The 12,330-nt window shown below is 47.8% G+C and overlaps 1 protein-coding gene across 1 annotated transcript in view; it reads right to left on the bottom strand.

Annotated features, from left to right (window-relative positions):
• The window catches only part of LOC148820749 (uncharacterized), a 115,869-nt gene extending 108,384 nt beyond the window's left edge, over positions 1 to 7,485 (bottom strand). Inside the window, exon 1 of the mRNA XM_088931864.1 lies at positions 7,063 to 7,485. Within this exon, the coding sequence (XP_088787990.1) occupies positions 7,063 to 7,162 (100 nt within the window). The 5' untranslated portion in view covers positions 7,163 to 7,485. The remainder of the gene's footprint in view (positions 1 to 7,062) is intronic.
• Positions 7,486 to 12,330: the final 4,845 nt, after the last annotated feature.

Here is a 12,330-nt window from a genome sequence, read left to right as displayed (position 1 = left end):
TCAAAACAGCTGTGCAGCGGGACTCTTGTTCGTCTACCCATAGCTGCCCAATGTTTGCCTGTACGATTATGCCCAAAACCACATTTCTGAAACACTGAGCCCTCCAACCTCCCTGTTGCCTCCTGGGTCTTGCATGAGTGGTTTATGGGCGTCATTAGAAAGCCAGCTGCTAAAGACCTACAAATGTAGTTAAACGAGTTCATTTAAGGTAATTAACTGGTTGGGCTGAATGATTCAGAGCAAGGGACAGAATGCGATTTACCACTGCCCTAGCCTCTGGAGATTTAATCTCAGCATCCTCCTGCTGTTTAGTCTGTGCTCTGAACTTCACTGTGAGAAATCTCTCTCTCGGCTTGTTTACAGTCCCCAGGCTCCGCTCACAGTCCTCCTCCTCTGCCGTAAAGCCTGGCTGATGACCAAGATAGGCGCGCACAGAGGCAAAGAAAGACCAAGGCTCAGTCACTCTCAGCAAGAGGACACAGTGAACCTCTGCCTGTCACCTGTGCCTCCTGCCCTCCCATGGACAGACACTAACCTGACGACGCCAGGCAGCTTCCTGCCGAAGGAATCAATCCGCACCTACTCCCCCCCTAGCAGGAGGCGCGATCCCAGGAAAAAAAAAGTGGGTTATGTTTGTTTTTTATGCCTCACACAAGAAAACTCAATTGTATCCCCACTGGTGAGAGCCTGCAATGTAAACTAGCTTGATCTGCGCGGAATGTAACAGAAGAATTTATACCCGCAGCATGGCAGTTTTGGCAACAAGCAACAAGATAATTTCAACCAATTTGTTCAGCAGCAGGAGGGGCAGAGACCACAGTTTAGTTAGGCCAGATTACAAATTTTACTATCAATAAAGCACCAAACTCTGCTCAAATAGAGTTGGAACAGATGACAATAAAAGCACCACTGTTCTGATTAAATCAGAATCCAGCTTCACTTCTACAGATACTCCCAATCAAGTGTTTGGAGTTGTGCATGAAAGGAACCTTTGTTCCGAGGAATGCAAAAATTAGGCGAAGTGTTACAGCAAAATGGAAGCAGATGAGATTAATTCGAGAGAACAAGACGGAGGCTGCTTTCAGGACCTCTCCTGTAGGCAGGACGTGTCCCAGCCGGTCAGGCAGACTTTCCTCATTCACAGCTTCTCTTGACAAGTTGCGCAATTCTAGGTGTAAATCAGGCCCAGCAGGCCCCTCACTGAAGCCCTTTCAGCCCTCTTAAGCCCCCTGCTCCTGATGTCTTAGCATGCATGTCATCAGATCTCTTTGGGTGTGTACATTCCAGGGCATCCACCTTATTGACACTCCGAACAGGGGCAATCGCTGTACATATCTGGCAACACTTACAAACTTCTTGGCAGGCCTTCCTTGGTTGTCTCTGGAAGTGTGTGTGGGGGGGCTAGGTCATGCTGTATGTTCTGAGATGGGAGGAAGCCTGCCAGATCTAGGTAACGTCCATATCCCAGCCACATCGGCTCATCGGGACAGAGCTTATCCTGGTTTCAGTGTCTTTCAGTGGATAAGAGTCACTGCGAGTCTGGAAAATTGCACCAGTTATAAAACCACAGACTTATCTACTATGCTACTCTAGGCCCCCCTTCAAGACACAGATATTGAGGTCATTTAATTAAAACCAGACACATGTGACAAGTGGGAACCACAATACTCTATCCTGATCTTGTGGTTTGATCTTTAGTTCATAGATATTCCACTGAAGCCAGATGTTTCAGGAAGTGTCCAGGGGACAATTATTCAAGTCACACAAGAGCTTTCGATCTATTGGTAAATTACAGTGGTGTAACACTCATATTCTTCCCCCAGTCATCACTATATTCAGCATTCTGAAACCTATTAATGGTCTACTCTCCAAACATTTAATACCATTGCTTGCCTCTTAGTATCACAATTTGTTCTCGGATAACTCACCATCTTGCTTGTTTTTCTCCATTCTGGGGTCCCATATTTTAACAGAAATCTGCAAATACGAACATGTCTCATTCTGCACTGTGCTCTTACTGCACTGTTTAGAAGTCTGGTCTTCCAGCCGGCATGTTTTCCTGTATTTGCAGGAGCAGAAATAAAGTAATGGTGGAGACCTAACTGTGGGAGCAGCAAATCTGCCTTCCAAGATTCCCTTCCAAAGTCTTTCAGCTGATATTTACTCAGTGCATACAGAGCTGTCTTACTGCAACAGGTTTTCCTGACAGAGATGCACTGTGGAAACAGATGAAGGGGATAATCTGCTGCTCATTGTAAAAATCTTGTTTCTTAAACAGTCCCAGGGGAAAAATATTCACTAAACCTGGATCATCAATCTTCTGCATACACCACCCTATCAAACACCCTCATTCTGTCTGCAAGAAATGCATCCTGAAAATAATGAATGTCGCTGTATGGTTTGCAGCAACGCCCTCTGAAACAGCTCAGTGGGTTTACGGGTTAGACAGATTTAATTCCTGAATTCCTTGACAGGCGCAGTGCTAATGCCCTATCACTACTGCATGTGCAGTTGGAGGAGAGCCTCTGGAAGCCAGATGTTTGACGCAGGGACGGGGGGGGCTGTAGAAATGGAACAAATGAGCTGTTTTTGGATAAAATATGAATCCATTTCACCCTTTAATTCCAGCCGCCCCTTCCACATGTGCCCACCCTCTCCAACTCCAAAAAAAAATGTCTGCCAGCCTGATTTGCCGCCACGATCAAAGGAGTATAAGCGCTCCCCTTCTCGTACAAGTATCGACCAGGGATCTCCCAGGGCTGTGAGACCAAATAAGAAAAAGGACCTGCGCCTGAACACATCCCACGAAAAAAACAGACATGACGAGCAAAGAAAAAATAGGGGAACCACAGATCAGAAAGCCTGGAGGGTGCAAGTGTGTGTGCCACATGTCGTCCCTACTTCTGTCTGTGGTTAACTGAAAACACCAGACGGACTTTACAAGAGACGCTTGGGAGGAAGGGCACTGTAGATCCTAATCTCACACACGTCCGCTCACCTATGTACTGTATACACAGTAAGTCTCGCACCAGGACTTCCTCTCGTAACTCCCGCCTCCCGGTCTACACCCCTGCAGCAGCTCCCTGGCTCAGTCCTCGCTGTCGTGAGGGGCTGGGCTGTCATCCCCTCAGCTTGGCCAGTCACGCCAGACACCTGTACACATGTGCTCCCTGCTTTGCAATCATTAGGATCTAACCAAGCTACTGAAGTAGGACTTACTGCGCTTGGTTATCATCAAGGCAATGTGTTCTCCGAAGGCTCCATAGCCAGAGTGCAATTTCATCAGTGTGAGAACAAACACTCCCGCATTTCACTCAGGCTGATCGTTTGTTACCTGCAGTACACATAGTAGCAGCAGGTGAAGCATCTGTTGTTGGAATTTTCTTCCCCCTCACTGAGAAAACATAGGGAAAGTGGGATTGAGGGAAAGAACACAGAAGGCGAGGCGGATCTTAAAGAACAGGGCTGCGCTTGCAAGCAAGCCTGGCCCTGCTTTCCGTAGGGCCTTCTGCTGCTTCCTTCTGCAGCAATGGGGGGGGTGAAGGGCGGCTGCTGTCAACAGTCCCAATTTGTTTCATCACCGTACGGATATCTGAGGCAGCCAGTGCAGTTACAGGGTGACTGACCACACCTCCAGTGCACCCCACTATAGCATCAACCAAGGACTCGGGGACACCAGCAGAACCTCAGAGGAGGTGCACCTGCGCGCATTTGCGGAAAGAGCAGGAGGTGTCTGGAATGAACTACACAGCCGTGCCTGTGAAGTGGATGGCCTGGGAGTCTTCAAGAAATGGCTGGATGCGATCATCAGGTAGGTAAGTTACTCACAATCCAAGAAGTAAAATGTAAAGGGCCTTACCAAAGATTTGCCAAAAATTATATACTTTTTATGTTCTTACAGGATCTGGAGCAAATGGCACGCTCTTACATGCCATTCAATGGGCGCAGTCCACAGTAGAACACAGAAGTACACACATTTAGGGGAACCTGTGTCTTTATATAGCACAGCTATGTGACACTGTCTCTCCAGGGACTTCCTTCTCAAATCAAACTGTCCCCCCAACACAAACTGGCAGGGACCTGCACAGCTCTTAGGTGCCAGTGAAGAGAGAATGGATTATAAATCACCTTATGAAAATAATTACCTTAAGAGAGTGATTTTCATCTGCTTCATCCACCACTGAAGCCCAGAACCCACCTGCATAAAAGCCCAGCAGCCATCCTGCGCCAACAGCCCCGCCGCACAGCAGATCAGAGGGAGAAGGGAGAAGCTCATTCACAATTGCAAAGCTAAACGACTCAAGCCCAGAGCTGGGATCAGCCAGGACGCTGAAGTTAACACCCAGGCTCTTACTAAAGCCATGTGATCTTTAAAGGCCAAGTAGTCTGGGCTTCGGTTTAACATCTGTATTGAAGTACGGCACCTCCTATACCCCAGTGTCCAAAGTAACCCTACTGGGGCACTGCTGTGCAAATCCTGGTTCAGAGGAAAAAGCGCCACCTACTGGTCCACCACCTCCATCACTTTACCAACACCAGCACCTGCAGGGAGGGACTTGCTCTTCTCACACCGGCATGTGGTATCTGGTCTCCTGGTGTAGCTTCTCCCCTCATAGCAGCCGCGGCCAGAGGCTTGTCAATTGCACTGCTGGCTCAAGCACAGAGGGGTTCACCAGCAGCCCTGCTCGCGTGTCCCTGGCCCTACAGCCGAGAGAGCTTGAGCACTCGCTAGCTTTACTCTTGACCTTACCTAATGTCAGAAAACAAGGCCCCATAAGTCTATCAATCCAGGCATGTGCAGAGCCTTCGACGCACTATTCCTGCACTGACTGGAGGTATCCCAGTGGCTCCATACACATAAAGGCTACTGACCCCACAGGAACACTGCACAGTTACTGCTGCTTTATAAAAACTGGGATGTTCAAAAACCCATTTTGTCTGCCCCAAGTTTTGACTTAACACTCGGGAAGGAGATGGAAAAAAATCTCAAAGTCTGGAGAATGCCTTTTGCTTGGAAATATGCGACACATCCTGCAACATCACAGACGCGAAGGCGTTAAAAAAACCTTTAAACGCAGAGATGCTTCAGTGGGTCCGGCAGCAGGTTTTCCCTGATGTGAAAAGCCATCACCCCCCGCAGCTCCGAAGCCGAGCCCTGCTGATCGACTCGCCGCAGAGGCGAGAGGATATCTGGGGACACAGCCTGGTGTGATAATTCAGATCATTAAGAATGTGCCCTTCCTGGTCTTTAATTCTTCCAAGGACGGATGCCCACACATTTCGGAACAGGTGCAGCTAACTGCAATTAAGGATCCTTCCGGACAGGGGGTGCTGCAGGTTCGGGAGGGGTTAGCCGGGATGTTTCCTGAGCGCTCCCGTGCTCCCGTGGCAATGAGCCATTTAAACACTTGGAGAGCCTGTGCAGCCATATGGACAGTCGCCCTCGCCTGTGACGTGCCTGCGTTTTAATTATCGCTGCGCTGCAGTTGAGCTGATCAGGTTGTTGATTTTTTTGTTCCCCGAAGGGAGGCCATTAAAAAGTGAAATGGGATTAATTATCACCTTTGAAAGGACAATGATGGGGTGTTAAATGACGGGATTGTTAAATGCCACCCCGGCCAAGTATCCTTTAAGAAGCTGCCTGAGGCGACGTGTTCCGTCGGCGCTGGAGAAGCTAATGCCCCACTGCGCGCACTCCAGACCTGACCGGACCCCGGGGGAGCGGGGGGGGGACACAGCCGGTAAAACACATTGTCCAACACCCTTCCTCCGCGAGTCACTGCCGAACCAGTGAAGGGTTCAATTCCTTCACTTCGGGGGGGTGGGGGTGACAGGGCGCTGGAGGACACCTGCTATCCGAGCTATCCGAACGAAGAGACGGGGGGGGGGGGGGGTCAGCAAAAAACAGAGCTCACTGCCCCGTGTCACCCCCTTCCGACCGATAAAAACCGTGTAGCGCACAAGCCGCGCCAACTCTCAATCGCGATGCTTCTTTAAACGCCGCGATTTAGACTCGTCTATTGGATGAACACGAGCTGCCAAGAAGAACTGAGCCCCCCCCCCTCCCGCACACTCAGAAACACGAACGGTTTGACTCTCGCCTGTGCACGCCGGCGGCTCCGGTCCGCACGCTTCCTCACGCCTCCCAGCCTGGTCATCTTGAAATGAACACTTCGGGTTTACCACAGTAGAGCGACGTCAGGCCCCTGAGCTCGCTCAGCGATCTCCACTTTTAATCCATTTATACTCTTGTTTCCTGTAATGCAACTGCAACGACCTAACGACATTACTGCGCCACAGAATGCACAATGATAGTTGCGGTAGGGTCAATTCCAAGTATTCTGTAAAAATCGCGTCATTTTGTAACGTTTCGTGTCTTGTTCGATTGCTAACGCGCAAAAGTCACAAGTCTAAGGGAAATGACCCCCCGGTACTTCTAAAATACTTCAGAATTAAAAATACTTTTCATCTCCTTGCACCTTGTGCAGCAGATTTACAAGATACAGTAACTTTATGTACCAAATACAGTTCTCTGGATCTTGTAATTAAAAAAAAACACACTAGGTGACAAAACACACCAGGAAGTTCGAAATAATTAAAGAATTCAAGGTCAGATTTCAGACCTTTCAAAAGCATCTTCGAGCGCCTGGTGAGAAGACGGGAGAAATCAGGCTAAAACCTCTCGGATTCTTTCGGAAACCGAGCAAGTTCTAACCAGCAGCCAAGCGCTGAAGATGTGCAAGATCCTGACGAAAGATAGTCTCTTTTTAAGCCGCAAAGCCCAGAATCAGAGCACCGCGGCGTGACCAAGCACACACAACTTAGGCTGCGCTCGTCCAACTATTAATTCTTCTGTTAATCACCTATGGAATTAAGACCGTTCACAGTCGCTGCACTCTGAAGTCATACATTCCCAGCCTTTTGTTCTGAAAGTGAAGACGTTTAAAGGTTGAAAGTCGCCCGTCACAACTAATAAATTACAGCAGGCTCAAACTATGGGAAATTTATACTGATACAGATGCTGTGTAACCTTAAAAAAACAAGACATGGCTACAATTTTACCTGCTCTCGCAGTCGTTGTCGCTTGTAGCAGAGTGATAAGAAATAGCTGCGATAACCGCATCCAAATAGCTGTCCTCGTCCTGTATTTCCACCGACTCATTTTTAAAAAAAAAAACAAAAAACGGCAAACCTGTCGCTGGGTCCGTGAAAAGCACAAAAAAAAGTTGCACAAAAAAGTTTGAATTCAGCTGCGGGACTTGTCCTCGGCCATGAGCACGGGCTCGAGGGGACCAGCACAGCGCGCAGCACGAGAGCTCTGTCACTCCTCGACTAGACCCGCTTTCCACCCGCCGCCGGCCGCTTCTACTTCTGCATTTAAGACAAAAAAAAGTTGCTTCGGGAACCTTGAAGTTTATTTTCCGAGATCCTCTCTTGTTCACTCTCTCTCTCTCTCTCGCTCCCTCCCTCCCTCATTCATTCACTCTCTCTCTCCTCCCCCCGGACGGTGTCAAAGTGGGACTCTGATGATCCGCAATGCCTCCAGAGGTTATCCGTCATAAATTACTTTCCTCTCTCACACACACACACGTTCGGTCTCTCCCTAGCACACACAATTACACACACCAAACCCCTCTTTATCTTCACTCAAGGGAGATAAACAAAGCAGCAGCCTCTTGGTAACACCCCAGTCTCCACAAAACGGCATTTATATCGAAGTGGCTCCATGTCGTTACTATACAACTGACTTGGGAGTCGGAAACTCGTCTTTCCCACATTACGATCAAATTTAAATCCTGGAAAACGGTTAAAAGATACATCATCATTTTTATTGCACGGAGCATCTGAACACAATTGAATTATCTAGCAATTATTTCAAAAAACTGTAGTGTGGGGAGAGGATTCTGAAATACCATCATTTTAAAATCCAGGTGCTGTCTTAAGTGCCTATACAAATGTGGACTCGTTTGTGGCAACTTCAGCACGGTGTGTCCATCTAAAATTACACATGCAGTAGGAGACTTCTATATGCATGTCTCTATGTCTGCACACTTTCACCTAGTATAGACTTCAGCACAGCAACACAGCAATTAGAAAGTAAACTATATTCTATAAACTTGAAACTAGCCAGAGGCAGGACCAGGTTAGATCACAGCTTCAGCCAATATATCCCATTCCACACCCAGTAAATGATGGGGGACCTCAGTTTGCCAAGAGGTTCTTATTAATACAGTACGTAGAGAAAACCTGCCACCAATTACTGGGTCTGCAACTGGCAACTGGCGGGTCATATTTTTTTACTTAATCCAGGCCCAAGTACTGTTTTGAACCTGGACCTGCAAAACAAAAGCCTTCTTTAAGACCGAGAAACCGTAAAAATAATAATAATAAAAAATAATCATGTCTATCCAACCGCACAAGGCACATGGTTTTTCTGAAGAACAAACAAGAGCCTGGGTTTGAATTATCCATCCATCCATCCATCTTCCACCTTTTCATCCAATTCAGGGTTACAGGGGAGCCGGAGCCTCTCGCGACATCCAACGGGCACAGGGTGGGGTACGCCCTGGACAGGGCAGGCCCGCCAGTTTCATTTTGACATTTGCGTGAGTTTCCTCCAGGTGCTCCGGTTTCCTCCCCCAGTCCAAAGACATGCTGGTAGGTCAGCTGGCTTCTGGGAAAACTGGCCCTGGAGTAAGAGTGTGCGTTTGTCCGTCTGTGCTGCAGCCCCCTGGGCTCCGGCTCTCCCGTGGCCCACAGCTGGAAGGAGGGGTCAGAGGATGGGGGGATATGGCTGCGCACCAGAGGAGCCCATGTGGCCCATCAGGCCTGTTTGGTCATGAGTAGCCAATTGATGCAGAGGAGACCAGGAATCGGGAGGCTCCACACTCCCACAGCCCTCTGTGTAAAGGTGCACCTTCTCTTCTCAGCATCTAAACGCACTTCAGCACAGTCTCCACTGGTGTCCCCCGGCCCACGTTTCACTGCTGGTGCGCAAGCAGTCTGCTGGGCTGGCTGCCGATACCTCTGAGGATTTTAAATGGCGCATCTTCACCGTGGCCCCTCAGGACTGGGGATCCAGCTCCTCCTGCCTGGCAGCGTAGGAAACTCCTCGCGCTCCGGAGTTTGTCTGGCAGCCCGGGGCCTTGGGCATCTCGTACGCACAATCCTGGAGCTGTCAGAGGCCAAGTGAGGTCAGTGCTTACAAGGGGGTCTGCTTTCACATTACAGCTCGCTCCTGCTGTGAGCATGCCTTCGTCAGACACTGTCGCCTTTTTCAGAGAGAAACAACATCCCGGAATCACAATTCCAAGCGTGTGCCTATGTTCCCTTCAGTCAAGAGCAGAGAATGGAGGCTCCTAGAAAATATTACAGCTCAAAGTCATGTCCAGCTTTTACCAGTCTAACAACGCAGTATAGGGGTCCAGACACCCCTTGTACAGCTAGAGCTAAGATAGGATCACACACAGACGGGAGTTATCCATTTCCTTGAGGGCCTGTCTTGCATTGGCAAGACATTTTTTGGCTGGGTGTCCCATGAAAATAAAGGGTGTTGTGGTCCAATTACAAGCAACTTATGTCAAAAAGCAGGCAGTGGTGTGGTGCAGTGGTTGGCGTTCTAGACTTGCAGCTGGAAGCTTGTAGGTTTAAATCCCAGGTGAGACACTGCAGTTGTACTCCTGAGCAACGTACATCCCTTTACTGTATACATGTGTGCGCATGTATGCTGCTTTGTATATAAAAGAGTTAGCTGAATCAAATAACAATATAGTACTTACAGTATCCATGCTTGCTTTTGGGGTAAGGGCAATTCTTCACAACTACCACACTGTCAAAAACACTTTTAGGGGGATCTGGTGGGGGGTGGGGGTTGAGAAAATGCCCTTCAGTTCCTAATATCAGCAGCTGTTCTGCCCGAACAGATTCTTTCAAAAAAAAAAGTTGCAAATGAGTGCTGACATTGCTCCCCATTCCTCAGGCTGAGGGAATGACAAACAAAACTCCAAAAAGTGCCGATTATTGCAGAACCCCCCCCAGTTTAACCCTAAGGTAAATAACTTTGCTGCTCTTCCGTACCGATCCCCTTCTCCACCTAGGAGGCATGTTAATCTTCCCCAGTCCAGCTCGCATTCCAGGCAGGTTTTAGCAGATAGTTACCAAGAGCAGAGTCAGGAGTCTGAGCTGTATGCTAGAAATACTTCCCGTGCCACGGATGTGTATCTACACCCTCTCGCAGCTCTCTCAGGGCCCCGAAGGATGGCAGGCCGAGCTGCAGCTTGCCTGGCAGGGCCACTGCCTCACCGCAGGGACGACTCAGGAAGGGCCACCCGAGCCCCAGTGCATGCATGTTGCTTTGGATGAAAGTGCCGGTTGTGATCCAATTACAAGCAACTTATGTAAAAAAAGTGGGCAGTGGTATGGTGCAGTGGTTTGCGTTCTGGATGTGCTGGGAAGGTTGTGGGTTCCCCTCCCAGCTGAGACACTGCAGTTGTACTCCTGAGCAAGGTACCCTATTGCTATTTGATTTAGCTGACACTTTTATCCAAAGCAACAGATTTGCACACATGTGTGCAGCTGGGTATTTGACTGGAGCAATTCAAGGGAAGCACCTTGCTCAGGTGTACAACTGCAGTGTCTCAGCTGGGAGGGGAACCCACAACCTTCCAGCTGCACATCCAGAACACAAACCACTGCACCACACTTCCTACTTTTTACAAGTTGCTTGTAATTGGACCACAGCACCCTTTAGTTTCATGGCACACCCGGACAAAAAATGTCTAGCCAATGAGATGAGATGAGATGAGAACAGTAAGCGGTTGGAAGAACTGAACTTTTGCACTCTTACACCCAAATAGAGAAGATTACAAGATTACAAGGGGACCTGATACAAGTATAGGTACTGTCCAAGCAGTAGTACTGGGTCTGATGTCTGGACAACAGATGGTCACCACATTGGGTGATGTAATTAGTGAGGTTTCACATGGATCTATACTAGGACATTGCTTTTCCTGATTTTTGTAGATGGTCAGGATTCTGGTACCTATAATAATCAAGTCAAATTTGCATATGATACCAAATCCGATGGATTTACCCAACGCATTTTAAAACGTAGAGAACTGCAAGGTTTTTCATGTGGGTAGCAAAATCATAAACCATTATAACAAATTCTAAAAACAAAATGAGAAACATGAAGCTACTTAGGAAAGATATTTAGATGTTTATATTGATACACCGTTTACATATTCTAAACTTGGCTTAATGGAACTGAAGGCAATGTCGTAATGTCCACTGACAGGCACAAGGAACTCAACCCTTTCAGTCTTGAACAGAGAGGTTCACAGGGGGACCTGACACAATTATTTAAAATGTTCAAAGGCACTGATGAAGTCGAAACAAGAGACGTCTTCAGAGCAAACAGGGAATTATGAACCAGAGGGCACAAGTGAAAATTACATGGAAGTGCATTTAAAACCAAGCATAGGAGGGACTTTTTCAACCAGAAGGTTGCGAGAGTCTGGAACAAGCTGCCCAGCCATGCCCTTGAGTCTAGTACCCCAGCTTCCTCCAGGAAACAAGATCCTTGGATCAGTTAGATACTAACTACCAAACCTGACAGATGGGTTAAATGATTCCTCTCATTTATAACAGTACTTATGTTCTTTTGCATTCAAAATCCTTTAAACCCCATACATTAGGGTTAAACTACAGTGCTTGTTTTTTTCATCCTGGCTCATTACCTTGTAAACTCTTTGCTCGGGAAAGTTAAGTGAGCTGTTTATCGCCTTTATAAACAACCTCAACCACAAGCTATATGAAAAAAAAGTTCTCATATTTAAATGCAACTTTATGCAAGGGTCATCGCTTTGCCATGATACAGAACATGGCCCTTTATTTAAAAAAAACGGTCTTTATTTCACCCTGAGATTTATTATTGAACATGTAATTAACTGGGGCAGCACGGTGGCAGGGTAGTCAGGGGCCGTGGGATTTGGGGTGCAATCTGCTTGGAGTTTGTATGTTTTTCCTGTGTTCATGTTTCCTCCAGGTGCTCTAGTTTCATCCCCAGGTCCACAAACATACTGATTAGTTAGTTAAAATCTGGGAAAACTGGCCCTGGTGTGTGTCTATGTCTGTGTGTGCCCCGTGATGGACTGGCGTCCCATCCAGGGTGTTTCCTGCCTTGTGCCCATTGCTTGCCAGGATAGGCTCCAGCTCTCCTGCAAACCTCAATTGGAAAATGGTTGGATATAATTAACACAACAGCCCTCACCAAAACACCAGATCTAGACCTGTCGGTTTAGAAAGCACAACCAGCACGAAGCAACACAG

The sequence above is a fragment of the Atractosteus spatula genome, chromosome 14 (genome assembly GCF_055471065.1).
Source record: "Atractosteus spatula isolate fAtrSpa1 chromosome 14, fAtrSpa1.hap1, whole genome shotgun sequence".
NCBI lineage: Eukaryota > Metazoa > Chordata > Actinopteri > Semionotiformes > Lepisosteidae > Atractosteus > Atractosteus spatula.
The sequence above is the reverse complement of the archived record's forward strand: the minus strand, read 5'-3'. Positions and strand labels throughout refer to the sequence as shown.